The sequence below is a fragment of the Akebia trifoliata genome, chromosome 4, assembly GCF_017979445.1.
Source record: "Akebia trifoliata isolate Shusen 1 chromosome 4, ASM1797944v1, whole genome shotgun sequence".
NCBI lineage: Eukaryota > Viridiplantae > Streptophyta > Magnoliopsida > Ranunculales > Lardizabalaceae > Akebia > Akebia trifoliata.
Window position 1 is genome coordinate 11,944,984 of NC_141378.1, and position 24,311 is coordinate 11,969,294.

At 33.0% G+C, this 24,311-nt stretch overlaps 2 protein-coding genes across 5 annotated transcripts; both read left to right on the forward strand.

Annotated features, from left to right (window-relative positions):
• The first annotated feature begins 5,079 nt into the window (after positions 1–5,079).
• LOC147403811 (SEC-C motif-containing protein / OTU-like cysteine protease family protein) lies at positions 5,080–17,188 on the forward strand. Of its 4 annotated transcripts, XM_086439542.1 has the most exons (12): positions 5,092–5,379; positions 6,084–6,190; positions 6,312–6,387; positions 8,470–8,619; positions 10,069–10,130; positions 12,314–12,398; positions 12,512–12,661; positions 12,853–12,970; positions 13,327–13,457; positions 13,629–13,726; positions 15,531–15,826; positions 16,827–17,188. In XM_086439542.1, the coding sequence occupies exons 1-11, from the start codon at positions 5,332–5,334 to the stop codon at positions 15,658–15,660; spliced, it is 1,155 nt and encodes a 384-aa protein (XP_086295668.1). In that variant the 5' UTR covers positions 5,092–5,331; the 3' UTR covers positions 15,661–15,826; positions 16,827–17,188. The 4 variants fall into 4 exon arrangements, with proteins under 4 accessions (XP_086295670.1, XP_086295667.1, XP_086295666.1 ...); XM_086439541.1 differs by lacking the exon at positions 16,827–17,188 and adding an exon at positions 14,312–14,472 and having other exon boundaries at positions 5,085–6,190; positions 15,531–15,667; XM_086439540.1 differs by having other exon boundaries at positions 5,090–6,190.
• Positions 17,189–21,440: 4,252 nt separating this feature from the next.
• On the forward strand, positions 21,441–23,237 carry LOC147403812 (putative acetyltransferase At3g50280). Its single transcript, XM_086439545.1, has 2 exons — positions 21,441–22,932; positions 23,167–23,237. Exon 1 carries the CDS (start codon positions 21,550–21,552, stop codon positions 22,915–22,917), a length of 1,368 nt encoding a protein of 455 aa, XP_086295671.1. The 5' UTR covers positions 21,441–21,549; the 3' UTR covers positions 22,918–22,932; positions 23,167–23,237.
• The last annotated feature ends 1,074 nt before the right edge of the window (positions 23,238–24,311 follow it).

Consider the following 24,311-nt stretch of genomic DNA (forward strand, 5'->3'; position numbering starts at 1 on the left):
TATACAAAATGAAGATTCACTTGTATATATATGAATTAAGGTGGCGTTAGCAAAAGTTGGCATGACAATAGAATCTCTCTTACGTTTTTCTTAAAGACATTCTATTATTACGCCAACTTTTACTAAGAGAACACTAACATCTGCTAAATCTTCAATGGAATCTCTTTTTTACTTATTCGAAGGTAAATTGGTAGATGCTCAATCACAAAATCTTGTTTCATAGATGATAAACATTTAAATTATTAAAAAAAAACACAAAACATAATTAGCTCATATCAGTTTCCATTGCACACGATAAATATTTTGCAAAATAAGAGTCAATATGATGAGCAAATGAACGATTCATGTTGAGCATATCTAGTGGTTGCCTCTGAGTTTGGGATGAGTCCCCTAATCTATAAAACCATGACTCCATGCATGTGTTACTACATTGAAATGTTTTTTTTTTTTTTGAAAATCAAAATTCTACTAATAAGGTTGGAATCTTTACCTCAACTTGGGAGTAAAAAAAATATAAAGATTACAGTGAATCTTTTTGGATAAGGTGCAGTAATATGTGTAGAAAAGGACAAATAAGAACTTATCTAGCGTGTGCAATGAACAAGATTGCATCAGGACCGTTGGATGAGAAGCCTCCGATTGTAGTGAAGCTAGGTAGTCAATTAGTCATGGACAAGATCTATCTTCAGCATGAACGTTAATAAACTTTGTTGAGAAGAAAAAAAAAAACAAAAAAGCATCATAGGAAGAAAAACAACCAAATAACAGAAAAGGATGGCACCACCATCAGTAAAGCTCTCTATGAGAAAAAGGAATTCTAAAGAAGGAAACATCGAGATCAAATCTGTAATTGATGAAGAACTATCAAAGAAAATAGTTATTATTATATGAGGAAATCTAGGAGCTAGATAAGGATAAAAATACTTGCACGAATGACATTAGAGGAATCTAAAAAAAGAATGCATGAAAAGTTATTTTTGCTTAATTTTTTAAAGGTCCTAGTAAATATAAGAGGATAAATCTAACTTTAACATTAGAGTCTCTTTGGAAAATACCATATTGATGTTGAAAATGTGACCTGAATAGGTTTGACCTCACTGAGCTTCTCAAGTTACAAGAGAATGGATTTTTGCTCTATGATACTCAATAAATAATTTTAAGATATTTTTATTTTATTTTAATCTTGACCCCATTATCCATAAAAGTGCAAAACATATTAAATATGCTATCTATGAATTTAGAGTTTGATGAATAAAATAGGCATGTGCTTTTGGAGTGTGATTTAATCTACATATCCCAATTAAATTAAATGAAAAATATTATAAAATGATAGCATCAATAGTTAAAAAATTAGTTGCATTGTCTAAAAATGCATGAGATACATATATTAAATATTATATCATAGACATTGTATTTTATCATAATTAAATAATAGGTTGGGATGGAGAATTATATATTTATTACATATCATTTAGTAGTTTTTTATATTAGGAAATATTAATAATTATCGCGTTTAAATATAGAGAATATAATTGACTTAGGTTAATTATAATATATTGAGAGCACAACCTTGGCAGGCAATCTCTGATATTAACATCACTAGCGTTGCCGAACCTAACTTGTGTTTTTTTTTGTCTTGCTACGACTTTTCTTTTCTTTCAATAAAACTCTTATTTTCCTCCATATATAAAAATGTCCCTAATCTATACACCCATGTCTCACAATTTTTCTTTTTATTTGTACTCTCTCAAACAAGATTTTTTATATTTAAATCACACACCTTACTTTGTACGCCCTTGAGAGATCACAACATACATGATCTATTGAGAGACTATGTCCAAAAACTAAAAAAGAAAAAATGGGATACAACAATTATGGGCTTCGCATATGCTTGGTGACTGCCATAAGGCATGATTGAATTTTCGAACACTCATGAACACATGAGATCAATAGCAATTGATTATTTAATGAAATCAGCCGCACATACCTTCTTCAAAAGACCATGCAATTTGCTGGAGCGTTAGAAAATATAATGTTGCATAAGATACATTATATCATTGACAACGTATTTTATCATAAATAGTAAATTATCATGGATATTTTGAAAATGAAATTTTCCATGAAATCTAGAAGGAACGTTGTGGTGTTGGATTGCTAATGTGATAATCCATGTGGGCCCAACAACCCTTAGTAAGATTATAAATCTTACTAAGTCAGTCAGGCTTAGGCTAGCCTAATTTATAAAGTATAATATACATGTATATGTGCTTAACATCTGTTATGTAGAAGGAAAATGCTAATGACATTAAAATTGACATCATTTCACAAATTGTTCATGTGGATGTGTGTATGGAACCATAAATGCTTTTCATCAAGATACAAGTAAGAAACATCTATGGTTCTATGTGCACCTCCACGTCAACGATGTGTGAAATAGTGTCAATTTTGAGGTCACTCCTACACAACTCTATGCAAAAGATAAACATTACTATATAAATGACTAACATACCCTTGTCTTTCCCACTAAAAGATAAAATGGGCATGGGTATAATTGAAAAGTGAGTGTGATGGAGAATATTGATGTCCTCATGGGGTATTGACGTTGGCACTCCCCATATATATATGAGTCTCATTTGATAGTCAACATTAGGGAGCCAATGTCTTTGTCCCGTATGAGTTACAATTTTCGAAATGGGTTTATTTTTTTGTAAAGATGATATATATGATGAGGAGATCATCCTCACAAAAAAATCAGCACAATCTAAAACTTCCAACCCCATCAAAAGTGGTTTAGAATTTTGAACTATCAATTTTTTACCATTAATTTGTAAACCACTAGTAGTTTCAGTTGTATGGGTGTTATTAGAAAAATTCAAATTATACATGTAAAAGATGAAAAATGATAAAATGGTTAAAGGGATAAAAGAAAAAATATAGTAAAATTAGGAGGGTGAAGGGCATCCTCTTTGGGGTTAAAGGGGTAACAACCAAAAAGAAATATATTTGGAGAGATAATATTAAAATAAAATAAAGAAGTTAAAAGGGGTAAAAAAAATGTAAAACAATAAGGTGGATTAAAATGGTAAAAGATGAAATATAATAAAATTAAAAGGATCAAGGGTAAAGACAATAAAGTGGGCCCTTCAAAACTGTAAATAAATGGGATGTTTATGCCCCATACAACTATAGTTGAAATCTTCCAAGGCTTTACATCAATAACTTTCAAATCTTCTGAAATCCACATAGTCTTTTCTAAATTTGAGGTGTCTGAACCTCTTAAAGCATCGGACTAATCCTTAGGGCACATGTTTTGTTTTTGCTCAAACTTATTTATCTTAATATTATAATTATTTTTAATTAAGAAATAACAAATGATAAATATGTGTTTGTTTTCAATACATATACATATTTTATTCAACTATAAATAAAAATATTACTACATGTTCTTCAATCGATAGTGTCAAGCATGGGAAGAAAAAAATGATACTCAAGGAGGTGCACATTATTGAGGCAACTGGTTATTGTACACACCACCATGCCTAAAAGTAAAAATTGAGCTTCCAACATTCTATTATTGGAATGGAGTAATATTAAAGACCAACTACATGCCCACAAATTTGCTCAATTCCTCGGACAGATGAATTACAAAATTTCAAAAAATTATTTGTGGCTATGACAGTATTTTCACTTTCATACCAATGGTGCTAAGCTAATTAAAGAAATGACCTCTGCGAAGGACGACGTGTATGCCTTCAAAGTTCAAGTATAAGTTTGCCATTATGCATCTTTTTTATGCTAAGAATTGACCATGCAGGGTTTCTACGATTATTTTTCTACGCTACTTCAAAATGAAGTTTTAAATAACATGCACCATCTTCTTATTTTGCTTAAGAAATTCAAGGATCAACCATCATACGATCACACTCAATAATGATTGTGGACTAGATTAAAGTGTTGACAATGCCTTTTATATTTTATGAGTTACTATTTATGGATTAAGGAAAATAATTTATAAGGAAGATATGAAAAGGATATTATGATGAATGGTCAAACTAAGAAGTTCATATAAAATGTAATCTTATTGTGTTTTTACAACTCATTAGAATACCTTCATTGTTTCCTCCGAATAAAATGGGATGGCATCAGAAAATAAATAAAATTTAGGGATATAAAAACAATGCACATTTCAAGTCATTAATAACATTTATTACACCAGCCAAAACTGAATATTTTTAATGTATCTCACATAGATAACGAGTTATTAAATTTTTGTCTTTCATTGATATTTCGTCTAATAATATTGACAGAAAATTTAAATATTTACTTTTGAAACATTATGCATACATAAATAAATTAATTATTTTGAATACAATATGACACTACAACATTTTTGATCTACAGCGGCGGATTTTTCATGAATGCAATTGATTCAGATGCTCAACAATATATTTATATAGAATTATCTAACTCTCTCTCCTTATTACGAGAGATTTAGGGAGATCATCTTCTAAATTTTAGGGTTAGTTAATGAAAATTCCCATAAAATACGAAGTTATCCATTTAAAGAAGAACGGTGATCGACACGATCAACCACTCCAAGATTATTGAGTTACTATCTTAGTCTCAGTTTGGAAGCAAGGTTTTAAAACTCGTCCGAGATCGAGATGTATCGATCAAGTTAACTCAATATAAGAGTTGAATGAGACCAACTTACAAAGTCACTTTTTTTATCGAGATTTAGGACTCAGGTTCAATATTTTGATTTTTTGAACGAGAGGTCTCAAACATATCAGAAAACTCATTTGAGACGACTCGGTATCAAGCCTGGATGAGATGAGACGCGAAACCGAGTTTTAAAACCATGTTTGGGAGGGCTCCTCCTATTCTGCACCAGCACCAGAATAAATAATCAATTCGACTCAGCTGAGTGGAGCTGCCAAGCACTTTAGTTACCACGAGGTTGAGTTCTGTTCCAATCCTTTTCAAATTAGGCCAACATATAAGGCCAAGATTGTTTAGTGATATTTATTTTGGGACTTTTAAAATGAAATTCAATTTAAAAAAAAAAAAAAAAAAAAGAGTTTAATTCAGGATATGTAAAACGATTTTTGTAGCAGCCAAACATAATAAATTTGAATATGAATATGTATAGATTTAGATGGATTGATTCACCGGGAACGAGGTGACTCGATAAGTCAACTCGGAACCCACGCGATACCGAGATTTAAAACCATGGGCTGCTGGCTGCTGATGTCTTTGTAATCTGTATGCTCCTTCTCGTCATCAAGTTCATTCACGACAAGCTATTCTGAATTCTACAAACTTCTCGTCATGGTTCAAGCAAAGCGTCAAAAGTCCAAACCCAAGAAGCAGGCTCACGTTAGCATCTCTAAAGCCCTCTTAATATCCCCCAAAATTTTCTCTTTGAATCAATTGATTGCTTACTTGATTTGCAATATTAGTTGTTATCTCATAAAGATTCTTCAATTCTATCGAACAATCTATCAGTTTCTTGGATTCGAAGCAATGGATGTATCTCATTGTTACCCAATCCACCAAATAGTCGAAGAAATTACTGATCAAAATCCAATAAGATTTTTGTTGGAAATGAGCTTTTTTTTTTTTTTAATGCATTTATAAGTGTTTATGGACACTTGTCAGTTCATCGGATTCGAAGCAACTGATGCATCTCGTTGTTACCCAATCCACCAAATGCTTGAAGAAATTACTGATCAATATCCAATGAGTTTTTGGTTGATAATGATTTTTTTTTTACGCATTTATATGTGTTTGCAGAAATCTCTACAGTTTATAGGATTATGTGTACCCAACGCATTTTGTTGTTACTGAACCCACCAAATGCTTGAAGAAATTACTGATTTAGTCCAATAAGATTTTGGTTGATAATGAAATTTTTTGATGCATTTATAAGTGTTTGTAGACATCTCACAATTTATAGGATTCTAAGCGCTCGATGCATCACGTTGTTACAAAATCAACCAAATGCTCGAAGAAATTACTTTAAAAAGTCCAAAAACATTTTGGTTAAGTGTTTTAAAGCATTGAGAAGACTTGGTGCACAGGTCAAAAAACATGGAAAGAAAGCGGACATTACAGAGTTCCGATCCCAGCTAGATGTTTTGGGCTTAAAAATTGCCGAAGTCACTGCTGATGGGAACTGTTTCTTTAGGTACTAGTTTGGTGGGCATCTTCATATTTTACTATTTCTAACACAAAAGAATGTCGTGTCGATGGTTTTAGAAGGCTTTGACATGTAATTGGTTAAGTTGATTGTGTTGGATATTTTTCAGGGCACTAGCAGATCAGCTGGAAGGCAACGAAGAAGAACATAGAAAGTATCGCCTTATGGTGGTGCAATACATTACGGTATCGAAATATTTACATCAACTAAAAAGTTTTGATTCTGTTTTTAGTTATTTGATATTGAACTCATGTTTGATATGAATTGATTTTTCAAATACAATGGTAGTCCAATGTGTTTGCACCTTTGAGAGATTGTATTGGAAGCAAACTAGTGACACTGTTATCGTCAATGTAGATAAGGTCATGAGAGGGGGAATACCGATTTCATTTTGTCGAAAAAAGAATCTTAATGCTAGTAAAAGAGAGTGTACCATTTGTTGATTCTTAAATATAGTCGGAGAATGTATTGTTTCTTATATTACTAGAGAATTGCGTAATTAGTGAGTAATCTGTGAATCGCAATCAACCTACGATGCAAATGGTCAGTCAAACTTGATATGGCTTTACTTATAAAAAAAGAAAAAAAAATTGATATGGCTTGAACGACATGGTTTCTATCAGAGTAGATGGGCATCTCACGGCAAGATAAACCAGAAATTCCATGAGTCCCGTATATTTGACCCCTTTTTTTAATAAGTAAAACCCATTTTGTTGAATTTGGATGACATTCCCTGAGCATTCTTGGAATAACTATACTTTAATTTGGTAGGAGTATTCAAAGGAGCAGTCCTGCCCTCATCCCCCCAAATGGGTTGATTTTCATATTGGTTTCTCTCTCAGATGCTTTTTCAGTAATTTGCAACTCACCATGATTCAGTGTTATAACAGCAGTCTGGCCCCAACCAACTGGGCCGATTTTACAATTTTTTTTTCTTTCTTTCTCTCTCTTAGGTTCTTCTTCAATATTTAATTAAGTCCATGAAAGCATGGTATATGCCCCTGTTCTGGTTACTAGTTATCTTCTCGACTGATATCATTGGGACTTGAGAATCTGCAACACTTATTTAACAGATAATGAAAGCTCACCTATTTCTTTATTTATTATTTTTTAACATTAATACTTTGATTTCCTAGAAAAGATAAATTTGTGGGGAAATTTTCGACCTAGTATGGGAATAATGCATTTTTCAGGTAAATGATGTCTATGAAATGAAACTAAAGGGGAATGTTTTGTTGACTCTTTCGGAAATAATGAAACAAACACAAAAATACACTCATCAATCATCAAATAGTAATAAACAACCATATGGGATGTGTATTGAATTTCCATATCAGGTTGACTGGTATTTAAGGAGTTGATAACAACAAAATATCTATACATGAAAATGACCAGAGTCATGTTATATGTAAGTGCAAAAAAGTGAAATACAAATATATTGTGCATATTGCAGACTATTCACCATTATCCTCTGTTGTTCTTTAGTCTGGGATTTCAAGAATCTATTTATCCCCATTCTTGCTTTTGTCGTACTTGTACACCTTGTACACTGTGTAAGCTATGAAATACTGTCTTTGAGTAATGGTGGGCAAGATTTGGTCCTTCTTGACTGCCTGATGAGGCAAGTGTGGTGTTTAAACTATCATTTTATACAGGAACTAATCCTTGCTTGGAGCTCATTGAAAAAAGATAACTTTGCCCTTTTGTGAAGTTTCAGTCTGTTCTGGATCAAATATTTTGAGTGAATTTGCTTTCATGCGATGTGGCAGTCAATTTCTTTTTTTAATAATTAACGAGACATAATAAATTGTGTACCCATTTTGTTCTTTTTTATCAATGGATACAATTAGAGAGCTTCTATTACCACACCAACTTCAGCTAACACCACCCAAGACGTGTGCTAATTCTTTTGTGATTTACATATGAATTGGAGTGGCAATAGAAAAGTTGGTGTGTCAATAAAATCTCTCTACACTTATTGACATACTGATAGTGCAAGCATTTAAGCACTTTGGTTTTGTCATTGAATTGTCTTTGGTAACTATGGCTGCAGAGAACCTTTACGTATTCTTAATGATTTTGTTAGAATGCCGATTTAGTATCTTATTTTCTTTTATTATTTCACATGGCATTGAGCAGACTCTTTTACCTTGTTGATAACTTCGTTACTTATTGAGAAGGACATAAACTGGATTATATATTATGAGCAGTTTTTTTCTTCAAAAACCAACTGATAAGTAATCTGATGTCAGAACTGTATCTAACAGAAGCATAGGGAAGAGTTTGAGCCTTTTATTGAGGATGATGTTCCATTTGATGAATACTGTCAGTCCATGGAAAAGGATGGCACATGGGCAGGGAACATGGAATTGCAAGCAGCTTCTCTTGTTACTCATACTAATATTTGCATTCATCGAGTAAGAAACTTCTTCCATCACTTTTCAGTGCACCGTTTTTTGTAGTTTTAATTGAATAAGAGAGCTCCTATTGGTACTCCAACTTTTACTTGATCACACCCCAATTAAAGATTACATCACACTCTTCAAAATAGTATAAAGTTCTGGCTCAAATTATAATCTCAACATTACGAAACATTATTATAACACTCAAATTCAAACAATTTCAATAGTTGTTTACAATTATAATTAGGTTCACATGAAATCATAATAGAAATATAGCAAAAAAAAAAAAAACGATAGAGCTTTGGGGTGTAATAAGTAATAGATGGGGTGCCAATAGCAGATATCTTGAACAATTAGTTTATCTATTTCCTTTTTTCCTCTTTGGAAAACTGCTTGGTTATGCAACCTCAAACCTGCTAATTAAGGTTCTGGTTGAGGAGGTTATTATTTATTGGTGCTTTGCATTCCACTATTATACTATGTAGTTGGTACCATGATAATTTGAATTTAAGTTTGATGTGGAAATTCAGAGGGAGTGTAGAGGTCGGTTGCATTGGCTTATATAGTCTGTAGTCAGAAACTTGTTGAGCTATAGATCATTTCATTTAGGAATTTAGTTTAGTCCGTCCAAATCTGGTACAAACATCTGATTTCTATTATGTAGCTCAAATGGGTTCTTTTTTATAGGTAGCTCACAAGTCTCCAGATTATTAAGACTTAGCAGAAGAGACAAGCTTTCTCCCCAAACACATACACAAGGGAAATATTCTGGGTTTTTTCAATCCTAAAATCAGTAATTCCCTCTCTCCAATAAAATTTGACTTCTTAGGTGGAATAAGTAAGCGTTAGTATCTAAACTGCCACAAATGAGTGGCATATTTTGTAATCACAATAGAAATCCATCGGTAACTACCCCTTTTACCCCTCTTATTGGTTCCTAGCTGTTCTAGAACTCCAGACATTCATAGTGGCCTAGGTCTTTCACGTGTGGGTCTTCTACGTCCACACGTGTGGACGTGACCTCGTCGGGTTGCATAACTATTATCTTCCTTAAATCAATTTCACATACCCAAATGTTTTCAGAATCTCCTTCCTTTCCTACATCATGTTGGACATTCCAACCACATATGGGCTTGTTCATACAGTTTAGAGGACCATCACACACCAAAAATAAAATAAAAAAATAAAAAGATTCAACCCATTCTGATAGTCCCAATCTAATGAAAATTGTCTTGAATTTGGATTAGCCAAACTGTCCAATTAGACCATGTCTTCCGGTCAATTTTTTCATATGGTTAGTATTTTGTGATGTTAAAGTGGACTGATTTTTGATAGAGATGATCGTCGTATCATGACAACCTATAAGGTTGAATCATCAAACATTATGTCCTTCAAGACCCACAAGTGGGCATACAAACAGAGATAGAGAGAGGTTGAAGTATGCTCTTAATTTTCTTGATGCAGATTGTGTCACCCCGCTGGTACATACGGAACTTTGAAGATTATGCAGCTCGTATGATCCATTTGTAAGTGCTTTCAAGCCTTAGATATAGTAGTGACAAAGCTTTTTTATTTATTTATTTTGTTTGATACATTTTCTGTATACCATGTTAGGGACTTCTTTAAATGATGATAGAAGTTGACTATGTTGATCAGAGATGAGAACAAATTATAATGTACCACTAACTATTGTATCTTCTTCGAAAGAAATCTTTCATGGTAGTGCTTTAAGAAATAAAAGTATAAAACTTGTTTCAACTTCATGTATAAAAGTAGAGAATTCATGTCATATTTCATGATGAAAGGATCTTCAGAAACATTCTGGTTCAATATATGTTGACAAGTGCATTTTGTTCCGTCATTGGTGAACTCTGATACGTAAAAGCTTATTAAGTCCGATTACTAAAAAGTACTAATGTTTTGTCTAATAAACAAGTGGCAAACATTCTTAGCAAAGTTCCATCATGTATCATTTTGACTAGAGTGCTAGACAAATATCATTTATTGTTGACATATTGGTTTGTTTTGATTTTTATTTTTTTTAAAATTTATTTCATCTGTTTTTAAGATTCTAATGGTTAAATTTGTGATTTGTAATTTAGCTGATGGGCACTTGTGGAAGAATCCTAATATTCATTAAGCATCTATTTTAAACTTTAAACATAGGTAGTAGTATGTAATTATTTGCAGTTTTCACATGGAAGACGCTAAGCAAACACGATGAAAGAATGACATGTTCTGATTTACCAAAAGTGGAGATATGAAATAACTGAGATGAGAAGAATTAAAAAACCAATCACACATAATTGGTGTAAGGAAGACAAATTGGCCTTTCTCCATTTGCTTGTTTGGCTATACAGATTTCTTGTGTTGCATGATCCTGTAGGTTGCAATGCTCAGTCCTATTGTGACATTGGAAAAATGCAAGAGTTGATGTAGGATAGAGGGAAATGATTTATGTCTTGGAGATTTTCTTTTAACATAGAAAGGTGAATTCTATCTTGGAGATTTTCTTTCGATGTATAAAGGTGAATTTAAATAGATTGAAGTAATTATGGATGATTAGCATATAGCACTTATGAAATATTCAAAATAACGAGTAAAGAATACTGCAATATTTCTTTTCTTAGATGGCATTGTCGCCTAATACTCTTATTCAGCTATTCCACCTATCTCAAGTGTGAAGACTGCTTAGAAGAGCTTAGATTGGAATAGGGGTTTAAAATGGCAAGGGAAAACTTCCGAAAAAATGATCAGGAAATGAGAAAAATAATATATATATATATATAATAACAAATATAATACATTTGAGATTTATTCTAAGCTTCCAATATACTTTTGCGCAAAAAAAAAAAAAAATAAAAAAAATAAAGAAAAAAAAATGAAAAAATGAAAACATGAAAAAAAGAACATTATTGTATATCTATGTTTGATAACATGTTTTCACAAATAATTATACATTTTATGATGCTAAAAAAGGTCTAACCATCAACATACTTTTTTAGCAAAATAACACACTTACGAAGAAAAAAAATAACATTAAAACATTATCATCAAATCCCAATTAAACAATGTGTAAACCAAATCACAAACAACCTTAAGGCTACACAAATTAACCATTGACTTTATTTTCTGAAAAACGTGTTTAAAACTTAAACCACAATTTTGTTTTTGTAAATATCACGTTTTAATCATTAGAGGTACAAAACGCGTTTGAACGAGACTTTAAAAAAATAATAATAATAAGAGCTTTTTGTGACTAAGGTTGCAGCCCCTCGAATGTGGTAACAAAGAAAGAAAGACTAATTACCTTAGTTATATGCCTATTCCAAAATCTATTACATGCCCAATTCATCTATTCCAAGACTAGGGAGGACCTTAAATGTGCGTAGTCAACTTACCTTTGAACAAATAGGACCAACAAATGAAGAGAAGTCAATACCTTCATTGAGTGAGGCCTTTGAATATTGATGAACTTTAACACCATAATTATTCAGCAGATACCAAAGATTTAGATATGCTGACAGCTATATTGTTGGATCAACTTCTTCCTTAAAAGCTACTTTTATATTCTAATGTTCCCCTATATATATATTTTTTTATTTGATATATGATAGATTGTTCCCCTAATATTAGTTGGTACTATGTATTTTACAATACAAAAATTAGTCATTTTATTAATTAATTAAACTGGCAAACGTTCTTGCAGATCATATCATAATGAGGAACATTACAATAGCATAAGGTTGAAAGAAGATCCTTGCAATGGGTCAGCTAAGCCAATTCTGATTAAGGTTGCTAGTTTGATGCAGAGTTTTAGAATCTTTAATTGTATTATGCTATTCTAGAGTTTGAACTCCAAATGTGAATTGAAAACTGATAATTTTAAGTAAAACTCTTTTGAAAGGCGGATGCTGATATTTCTTCGGCATCCAATAACGCGAATGTTGTGACCTCCAAATCCAAAAGGGATTCTTGTGGAAATATCATTGGTACGGGATCAGTTAAGTTGGTCATGGTAGGAAGTGGATGTGAAAGTGCCAATAAAGTTGAACAGGTGATAACCCCTTAATCTATTCTTTCTGATGTCATGCTGAAATTGTTGCATTTTTCTTTCTTTCTTTTGCGACTATTGATTCTGAGGGGCAGAAAAATGTTGGTATAATTTTGTAGTCCTCCTAAATTATTTTTATGATTAAAAAATTTCTTAATTATGGAACTTGTGAATTTTTGTCTATCTTAATCCAGGTTTTACAACAACTAGATGGTGATGTTGATGCTGCAATAGAGTTTCTAATAACAGAGCAAGAAGTAGATAGGAATTTAGTTGACAACGGTGATCTTCCTTCCAAAAATGATTCTGCAGGTAATGGCTGTTCAGTAACTTATGCACATTCCAGATTGTAATATGAGGTTATGTTTCCTCAACTATCGCAGTTTTGTGCTGTTTATTTGTTTTTGGTTCTAGAATTTTACTATCCTTTTTCATTTATATCATGAAGGTAGTTGATGTATGTAAGGTGCTCAAATACTTGTCCACCAATTTAATTTCATTCTAAAGCTTCTTTTTCTTCATTAAAAGTCTTAGGAATATATAAGGTAACTAGGCTACATGTTTAGATGGTATTTTCACTAGTGACCATTTTCTGCAATTTCATTTTAGATTTGCCTTTAGAACTCATTTTTCTTTCACTTTTTTACTTTGATTTCTGAACCCTCTAGGTCAAAATGAAAATGGGGATTGTGAACGCACAAAGGAGGCATCCCAAGAGAACACATGTGAACACAATGGGCTTGTTAATGATGATATTAGACCAAGTCGTGATGATAACAGATTGCAACATGAGGACAAGGTTATCACTTCAAACGCCAATTACAACCACCTCTTTACTTCCATAAAAATGTTTTCAATTAATTTATCAACAAGTATGTGCTCTAATAATGATATTATACCAAGTCACACCTGTGAACACAATGCGTATGTTAATAATGTTATTTCCTCTTCTTTTTCTTTATTCCTGCAGAAAATACCAAGAAACAAGGTATGCCCTTGTGGTTCAAAAAAGAAGTACAAGACTTGTTGTGGATCAGACAAGGGAAAATCCTCCAATGTATTTGTAATGTATGCATTTTGAACTCTTTCTAGAATTTCACTCTATTTGATTCATTCAAAGTTTTTCAGTTCAGTTGCAAAAAGAGGGAAAATTACTAAAAGAGTTAAATGTTTTAATATTTACAAAAGGAATCTATTTTTTCAAAAATTACCAAAAATGAATTAAGTCGCTGGACAGTCCAGTGTTTTAGTAACTCGTTGGACTGTCCAACGTTTTAAATAGAGGCTAAATTTCTGGGGTGTTAAAGCAAGCTATTAAAACGCTGGACTGTCCAGCGTTTTAATTATCCAGAGGGCATTTTTGGTAAAGCAATGTATTTTAACATATTAAAACACTGGACAGTCCAGTGAGTAACTAAAACGCTGGACTTTCCACCGACTTAATTCTTTTTTGATATTTTTTGAAAAAATAGATTCTTTTTTGTAAGTATTAAAATATTTGACCCTCTTTTAGTAATTTTCCCAAAACAAAAATGACTATCAAATGTTTCTGTCAGTCGTGCAAAGATTCATACATCCGCTTTCAAGTGAAAAGAGCATACAAAAAACAAGATAAGTTGGGCCAACTAAACTAGATTTATTTGGTGAATGTAGATATGAACACTCTTTCTATAACAAAAGATGTGGCTTTGGACAGAGCGGAATGAAGGAACACAATTTGTTTAGCCAACTTTGAGGATGATGAGGGTTATGAGCTTTTGAGTGATGAACTTAAGTTTATTGGCAAGAATTTGAGTTATGAACTTCTTTTCTTGGTAATTTTTTTAATAATCTTCTCAACATAAAGATCTAGCAGGACTTGAAATAGAAAATGTGTGACAATTATTCTATCAATTACTAACAAAGATCAAATTTGGAGAGCAGGATTCAATTCAAAACATACAGAAACTAAAAACATTGTTTGGACCATTTCCTCAAAAGAGAAGGGAAGAAAATGCAAGAGGAGAGGGTAGGGCTGTAGGGGCAGCAAACATTAATCTCATTTCACACCAAAATAATTTGAAATCTATAAAAAAATAAAACTATTGTACTTCAGAAAAAAAAATAGGGGATTATAAAAATGATGTTTTTAACCAATAAAAGAGGTGCATTATGGAGTTAGGTTTTGCCTTTTGAGAGGGGGAAAGATAAGGAGTTGGGTTGATTTAGTCTAACAGAAAAGAAAAAAAATCCTGATTCAACTGTTCACCAGTTAATTTAGAAAATCACTAATTAATTCCACGAGTCACCGAGAATTCCGTGAATTAATTAGGTGATCCCTTATTCAGAGAATTTTTCCTAATTTTCAGAAGACTTCAGAGAATTTTTTGACAGTGCTTGAAATCTCAATGAAAATTAATAACATTATGCAACCACAACAAATAAAAGAGTTAGAATTTCAGATTCAATTACAAGCTTGACTCCGTAGCACTTACGGAAAGTTCTCTCTCTTAAACCACAATGCTTATGAATATCTTAGAAGTATGTACTGTAGTGCTTGGTTGGTGAAACAAGACATGATTTTATCATTATTTTAGCTTTCATAACAAGAAGGAAAAATAAAGTTTATTCTTATGGACTTGAAATAGTACTACAAATATGCTGCAACTTTGTAGCTGCTAAATGCTAATTTTTGTAGAGAGATTCTATTGCCACACCATCTTTTGCTAACAGCACCCCAATTCATATGTAAATCACCATAGGTTTAACTCACATCTTGGGGTGCTGTTAGTAAAAAGTTGGTATGACAATAGAACCTCTCTTTTCGTAACATGTTTGCATTTGAAGTTATAATGAAGCTTAAACCCTTTTTTCCCCCTTGAAATCTTATCAGCAATCAGAAAGTAGCCTCTGGAAAGGCTAGGAAGGAGAGAAAGCAAGGAAAGAAAGGTGGACCCACAAAAGTTACGCCTTCTGGTGGATCCAAAGGAGAGCCACCTGATATGGGCGCACTTTGTATCTGAGCAATGATGATAAGTTATCAAAAATGCTGCCAACTATAGTGCACAATGGAAACCAGATTGATGAACTTCCACTCATCCGACTTTCTGCAGTGACTTGTACTGGAGGAGGCATTCAGTCTGTGGCCATTGAAAGAAAGATCGATTTGCCAAAAACCAGTACTTAAAGGTCAGACATAAATGCTAATCATACAACCATACATATATATATATATTTTTTCTGTGTTTGTGTATTTTAGATAGGAATACAAGTTTGATGTTAGCGCTTTGCATAAAACAGCTACATGAAGCCATTGAAACGAACTCCTCTATAGAAGTTGGATTTTACTGTTCCATTATTTTGTGGCTAGATCCCAAGCCACACACCGAAACCCAATTATTGAAATTAATCACCTCAAACAACAAATAAACTAATTCCAACAACCAAACCTCAAGAATGTGTTGCAAAGCAAATTCAAGAAACAATAAAGAAAGTAGAGAAATAACACACAACCACAACACAAGATTTACGTGGTTCACCTATAACGGGGCTACATCCACGGGTAGGCCAACAAGTAAAAATCTACTAATTAAGGTGGAAATTTCAACAATGGAGGTCTATACTTTCAACACTCCGGTGAAACCAATCAAATCTCTATATCCTACTCTAGTAAGAGCCCAAACAAGAAATCCCGATTGCACTCCTGTTATCACAAACCCGTAACAACAATGTGATGATCACCCTCAAGAACGTTAAGTTTCTAAGTTTTACACGAGAAAAAGAAACACATAGAGATTTGATGTTTTCTCACACTCTAAAAAAGAGAAAAACCACTCCTTTTAGAGAAACTCCTTTAAATGGACAATAACAATCATCTAGAAACCCACTTTTGTTTCCCATAAGCTAATGAAAGGAAAATTCCATAATACCACACATATGTGGAAAAGGCCATCAACCCATAGAAACGAAAGTGATGTGATTTTATATCACCAAACCCAACATCATCCTCTGCAATATTTTGCTGGACATATTTTGGTTTCAATACCACTATAGAAAGATTCTTTTAATTGGCTTGATACTGACTTCTAGTAACTCAGATTTCAGCAACTTTCATGGTTGGTTCCTAGTCATTGGTAATCAAATCTAATGTCTTATGTATCACTAATCAAGCTAATCTTTTGGCGTATAGATCCACGAATTGATGGGCATTTTCAAGGGGATGACACCCAGCTTTCTGTGTTATGGGGAGTGGCCAAATCCCACTTCCAGAGATGTTTGTTTCAGCATGCTTCGTGTAGTACTTGGTTTATCTGTGTTATCATCCTTGGCATTGTTGAATGAGGAGGATTCTTTCGTAAATGTTGCGAGTGGATCACAAATCGTTCAAATACTTGTATGAACTTGTAACAACAAAGGTTAAAAAAAAAAAAAATGTTTAGATGGTGGTGTGTTTATTGAAAAACACATGAATACCAGTAGCAAGATATTCTCATGATCTTTTCTATGGTTAAACATTTTATAGAGTCTTGAAAGCTTATCGATTTCTTCTTATATATCTGCCTCCATGTCATTCCAATATTCGAACTTGCTTTCCAGTGAAGAGAATTAAAGAAAGTACCTTTTACGATGTGGAATTACTTGATAGAAAGGGATTTTCATAAGAAATTTGAATTTTAAAAGCCAATTTTTATGAGGTAAAAAGAAGTTTTGGTTAAAAGGTTTCTTTAATGCCATTTTGATCATTTTCATGCCCAAATCAAATGTGAATTGCGCCACTCCAAAGTTATTTTGAGTTTCTAATGGTAGAATTCTCATGATTGTTTGATATAAAAAAATTATTTGGTATGAAAATGTTAATTTTGCCCTCTTATGACATTATGTGTTGTGAATTTCATGGATCAGATCATTACCTTTGTGATGAAGCATGACATTCATGTCAATGTGACAATATTTCAAAATATATAAATCATATGTAGGGGTGGCAATAGGTTGAGTTGTGTCGTGTGGAGGTAAGGGTATTCTGAAATTTTACTCAATCCAAATAATGGTGTAAAAAATTCAAGCCTGAACCAGACACATTTATTAAATGGGAAGCTTGACCTGACCCATGTAACCCCCTTCCAATAATATTATAACCTTAAATGGAAAAAATGAGTTTCATTTCCACCACCAAAATAAAATACCACTACGAAAAATGAAATCACACAACCATAAACCAAAATAAATTATGCATCACGAAACATAAATCGAGTATATTTTGAAAAAAAAAAAATACTCCAAAGTTTTTAGAATTTTGTACTCCACATCCCTTGGGCATTGGATCATGGTTTTGGACGTTAAAAGGTAATGCAGATAGGAAACTTTTCATGGTAAGGAAAGTGTCTTTTTTATTTATGTATAGGTAAACATGATTTTAATGAGTTCACTAACTCGATGTTAATGACATTTGTACTCAGGTCTCTAGTATCATCACCCAAAGACTTTACCAACTAAACTAGCTGTCATCTAGAGGAAAGTGTTTTTCTTTGTCAAGATAAAAACTTAACACTTAATTATTTGAAAATATCTTAAAACACCTTCTATATTTTATAAAAATTAAAAACAAAATGTATTATTAAAACGTTCTATGAAATTCTAGTAAAAAATGTATAATTTTAAAAATCCTTAATAATTGTTGATATTTGAGATGCCTCTTATGGTTCATGATTTAAAACATGTTAATGACACAATACCTAAATTTGTCAAAATGGGTTAAGCGGGTTGATGTCCCTAACCTAGACGCAGCCCGTTTAATAATTTTGTTAGATGGGTTGGCACTATTATGTCCCAAACCCAATTAGGCTTGAATCAAATCCATTAATTTCGTGTAGTTTTCGAGTCATGTAAAGAACACCACCTCTAATCATGTGTAAGCGATCAAGGAAGTGAAATCCTTTCTTTAATAACATAGTAAGATCTTGAGCCTTACTAAGGCTTGTTTTGCTCAAGTGGATTATCACATTAGAAATCCAACACCACAGCCCTCTTAAGTTTTATCGAAAAACTCAGATAAAAAAAAAAAAAAAAAAAAGATCCTTTTGCATTGGATCCAAGGTTTTGAAAATGGACAGCTACCGAACTTCCACATAACTCCCAAACTTAAAAAAAATAAAATTCAATAGGTGAAAAATAGTTTTCTTTTCATTTCAAAATTCATAGAATTTTGTCCTTTACAACCCTGAAGCATCGGATCATGTTTTTGGATATCAAAGAACTCTATAGAAATTCTTAGGACATTTACACTCTTATCATTTGATTATCATGATTGACAAGACTTAAGTAATCAAATTGCTCGCATTAACATTTTCCATGCTCTATGATGTGAGTATATAATAATGTTACACATTTAAGTGATTAGTTACACAAGCATGATCCTCTTTTATAGTATACCTAACAAGTACCTCTCTCTCAATGACAAAAATACCTTTATCAACTACATATCTCTATTGTAAAACATTTTTTTTTTAAATGATAAAATAGTAATTGTCTTGGTATTTGTTTCAAATAATAGTTCCCAATGATTTAAACCTTAAATTGGTATCTCATCGGCTGTGAACAATATCGAGATGACTCGAATGATATCTTATACCAGACTTTTTTTTTTTCCCTTTTTCAAATTTGTGGACCAAAATAATGAGGAGAAGAAAAAAAGCACATCTCATCTGTGACGTCTTGCTCATGACCGATACGAAGATGACAGCCTCAAACAATTTTTAAAACAATGTCTATTCTTTGAGTGGTGGCACTTGTTATCTCTTTTTATTTTTTCTTCAAGTCATCCCAGTTGGTCGGAAAGGTATTAGTCAATGTAAATCATTTGTCACATTGAATTGTTCAAGATTCGGGGTGGCTTGCTTGATATTTTAAAAATATTGGCTAAATTAATGAAAATTTGGATGAGTCAACTGATTTTTTATTTTATTTTTGATGCAACATAATTAATTTCTTTTATTGACAAATAATTTTTATTTATGTAAAATAATATATTTTATTGAACATCTTTTTTAAGCTAAGAAAAAATAATGAAAAAATTCTAGCTTTTACATACATCTTCAAAATATTTGAAAAAATTTCTTGAAAATGATTTCTTCTTTTTTCTTAAATCCTTTCTCATGAAATGGAGTCTTCAAAACTAAATTGAGATGTCAAAAATTCAATTTTTGGATGAAAATGATGAGTTTGAATGGTTAGACCATTTAATTCTGAGAATTGTGGGAGATGAGGTCCAAGGATCATTTAGAAAGAAAAAGTTTACTAAAAAATATCCTATTAAGCAACCGATGAAAAGTTAGGGTCCTTTAAGTAATTTTTCCTAAAAAGTTTCTCTCTCTCTCTCTCTCATATGTAAAGAAAAAAAAAATCTATAAAAGTTTCTCCCTAACTTTATTGCATTTTCTCTTCTCCATCTTTTTTAAATAAGGGACAATTATCAAAAAAATACAAAAAAAAAGTATTTATCAAAACAAATCCAATTTTTAAAATATTTCAAAAAAGATACAAAATCGGTCTTTCAAAGACTGATTTTTCTCTCTCCTCAATTTTTCTCAACACATTCTCTCTCCTCTAATATTTAAAAAAAAAATGAATTTTTTTTTAAAATCGGTCTTTCAAAGACTGGTTTTTCTCTTCTTCATTCATTTCTCTCTCCTCTATTATTTAAAAAAAAAACGAATTTTTTTTTAAAAAGGTTTTTCTCTCTCTTTATTCATTTCTCTCACCCTTTTCTCTCTCCTTAAAAAAATGAATTTTTTTTTAAAATTTTTTTCTCTCTCTTCATTCATTTTTCTCACCCCTTTCTCTCTCCTATTGTTTAAAAAAAAAACGATTTTTTTTTAAAATTTCTCTCTCTTCATTCATTCATTTCTCTCACTCCTTTCTCTCACCTATTATTTAAAAAAAAAATGAAAATTTTTTAAAATAAAATTTTCTCTCTCTTCATTCATTTCTCTCACTCCTTTCTCTCTCCTTTGTTATTTAAAAAAAAACAAATTTTTGATTTACCTTACCTTAGTTGAAGAAGAAGATGAAAAAGTAAAAAAAAAAGTAATTCTTTTGGAGAGAAGAGAAAAGAAGAGAAGAGAAGGGTAAAAGAGAAAAGTAAAGAGAGAAAATTTTTTTTTAAAAAAAATAATAGGAGAGAGAAAGGGATGAGAGAAAATGAATGAAGAGAGAGAAAAAAATTTTAGAAAAAAATTCGTTTTTTTTAAAGAGAGAGAAAATGGTGAGAGAAATGAATGAAGAGAGAGAAAAATCTTTTTTTAAAAAAATTCGTTTTTTTTTTTTAAATAATAGAAGAGAGAGAAATGATGAGAGAAATGAATGAAGAGAGAGAAAAACCGATCTTTGAAAGATCGGTTTTAAAAAAAATTTCATTTTTTTTTAAAATATTAGAGGAGAGAGAATGTGTTAGAAAAATTGAGGAGAGAGAAAAACCGGTCTTTGAAAGACCGGTTTTTGTATTTTTTTTAAAATATTTTAAAAATTGGATTTGTTTTGATAAATACTTTTTTTTTTTTTTGTATTTTTTTTTATAATTGTCCCTTTAAATAAAATCCTTTCAAATTTTATTATTTTTCTTTCTTTTACCCCCCTTCAACGGCAAAGTAGAAAGCTTGCGGCTTAGGCAATGGCATACTCTAGTCTATGTAATAAACGCAATGATTGTCTTTCCAATGTTTCTAATGCTTATCCCCTCGCAAAAGGGAGGTTAAAATTCAATCTCATACGCATCTCAATGAAAACTTTCATCTCGGTTTCGGACAAGATATGAAACCATGCTTGCACCTTCGCCTACTAATCATTGGTCACTAACCTGCTTGCTTATATAAGGAGAGGGGGAAGGGGTGTGAAAGTGTAGAGAAGGAGGAGAAACAATGAGTGAAGTAGAGGTTCACTACATCTCGACATGCATGGTTCGACCATCGACTCAAACTCCATTAGAATCGTATTATCGTTGCGAATTGACTCCATGGGACCTAGCCTTGCTCTCAGTCCAATACATCCAAAAGGGCCTCCTCTTCATCAAGCCCCCACCATCCAAACAACCTGTTATCGACCTCCTTAAATCATCTCTTTCACGTGTTCTCGATCACTTCATCCCCTTTGCAGGCCGTTTATCTTTCACAAAACACGACAGGGATGATCCTCCCACCATGTCCTTCTTCATCAACTGCAACAATGAAGGAGCTCAATTCATCCATGCCGCAGCAAACATAACTGTGTCCAACATCCTCGACCCACTCTACGTTCCCCCTATCGTCCATTCCTTTTTCCCCCTCAATGGAGCCATCAATCATGATGGTCTCTCACAACCACTACTCGCAATTCAGATAACGGAATTAATCGACGGCATCTTCATTGGGTGCTCCATGAACCATGTTGCAGCGGACGGTACCTCGTTCTGGAATTTCATGAACTCATGGTCTGAGATATCTCGAGGTATCGAGCCTATATCACACCCTCCTATTCTCAAACGTTGGTTTCTTGAAAATGGGGAAGGATCATCATCGCCACCGATTCGATTGTCATTGGAAGGAATAGAACTCATAAACAGATTTACTCCATCACCGGCCTTATTCTTAGAGAGGGTCTTCCATTTCTCAGCCGTAAATATAGCAAATTTGAAAGCAAAGGCCAACGCCGAGCGAGGGAGTACTAATAAAATATCCTCTCTTCAAGCCTTGTTGGCTCATATGTGGAGGTCAGTCATCCGTGCTCGGAGTCTTCCACCCGATCAAGAGACCAATTATCGAATAATCGTTGGGTATAGGCCTAGAATGAACCCTCCGTTGCCTCAAGAATACTTTGGAAATGTAGTTCAGATGAAGACGGTGAAAGCTACAGTTAGAAAGCTACTTGAAGGTGGTCTCGGGTGGGTGGCCGAGCTATTGAACCAAGAAATTGTTTCTCAAACTGATTCGGAAGCGCGTTGGTTTCTAGAGAATTGGATGAAGAAGCCTGTTTTCTACGGTGTCAATGGTGATCAAGGTGAAGGGTGTAACTTATTGACGGGAAGCTCGCCGAGGTTCAATGTTTATGGAAATGATTTCGGTTGGGGAGTACCAGAAGCGGTCCGAAGTGGGGCTGGGAACAAATCTGATGGGAAGTTAACAGTTTTTCCCGGGGCGATCAAAGGGAGTATAGATGTGGAAGCTTGCCTCAAACCTGAGACATTGAGAGGTTTAGGAGATGATCCTGAGTTCATGGAAGCTGTCACCATAGTTCCTCCCAGAACATTTTAGTTGGAAACATGTCATGTAAGTATGATCTGGCATGCAATATGTTATTGCTTTGTGTAACAGTAGTACGTAATTCAATAAATTCACGAATGAGTACTCTAATTAAGGAGATATGTCAAAAGAACTTAATTGGTTTGTTGTTGGGGTGTGACTATTTTCACTTCTGATGTGATTTTCATTTGTTTTTAGTTGTGTAACCTCAATGTATTTCATTCTCTCTCTCTCATCATTTTTTTTTTCTCCGTGGGAAAGTTTAATGGAGAGACTTGGTGACTTCACCGGCGTCGCTGCAACTTCACCGATGAGTTCTCTCTCTCTCTCCCTATATAATCCAACGCAAATCTTGATATCAAGATTTAGTATCTGAAAATGAGCTGTGATAATATGACTCACGCGTACTCAATCGACTCCTTGATGTGACAACTCCAGGAATCGTAGATCTGTATGTCTCAGGATACATGATTGCACTTTCCAATTTTTTTTTTTTTTTTTAAAAGTGTATCCCTAAGGGGCTGTGTATCCCGAGGCATATAGATTTATAATTCTTGAACTTGTCCACGTCAAGGAATCAATTGAGTATTTATGCCACCGGACAAATCATATTATCAAGACTCATCTCAAGATTATATTAAACTACTCATCTATTGTGTCATGTGGAATAGGTTGTGCCATGTGTCATACTCATGAATCTGTTATCACAGTTTATACCTAATTTATCTATGAAATGTAATATTTTAATGGACCGGGTTGGATGTTTTTTTTTTTTTTTGGGTCCCATTAATTATCCTCATCCTCTTATGTTTTATCTGCAAAACAAGTGAACTTATCAATTATGAGGGGCAATTTTATCTTTAAAAAATATATTTTAATGGACATTAAAAGTAATAATTTAATGGTGTTGGATATTTTGTGGCCAATACCATTGCTTTTATTTTTTGTATTTGTATACCCAAATTCATGAAAATGAAGATCTATTATCCTTTAAGGATATGTTTGATTGCATGGAAAGTCATTTTCCATGGAATTTGAAATCCATGAAAAATTAGTTGTAGAAAATAGGTAGGGTTGGAAAATCAAATTCCATTGTTTGATTTCACTTGGATAAAATCATGGAAAAATATGAGAAAAAAGAAGAAGATGAGAAAGAGGAAGAAGATGAGAGGAGGAGGAAAGAAAGAAGAAGATGACGAGGAAGAGGGAGAGGGAAGGATGTGGCGATGAAGGTGGCGGCAGCGACGACGATGGCGACAATGGAAGTAAGTGAGGAAGATGGGGGGAGAACGTGCTGGTGGTGGTGGCGGAGGAGGTGAGGGATGGAGAAGAAGAGAGAGAGAGAGAAGGTGGTCGGAGACAGAGTCGACGTAGCCGGCGATGACGATGACAGCGAGGTTAGTGTA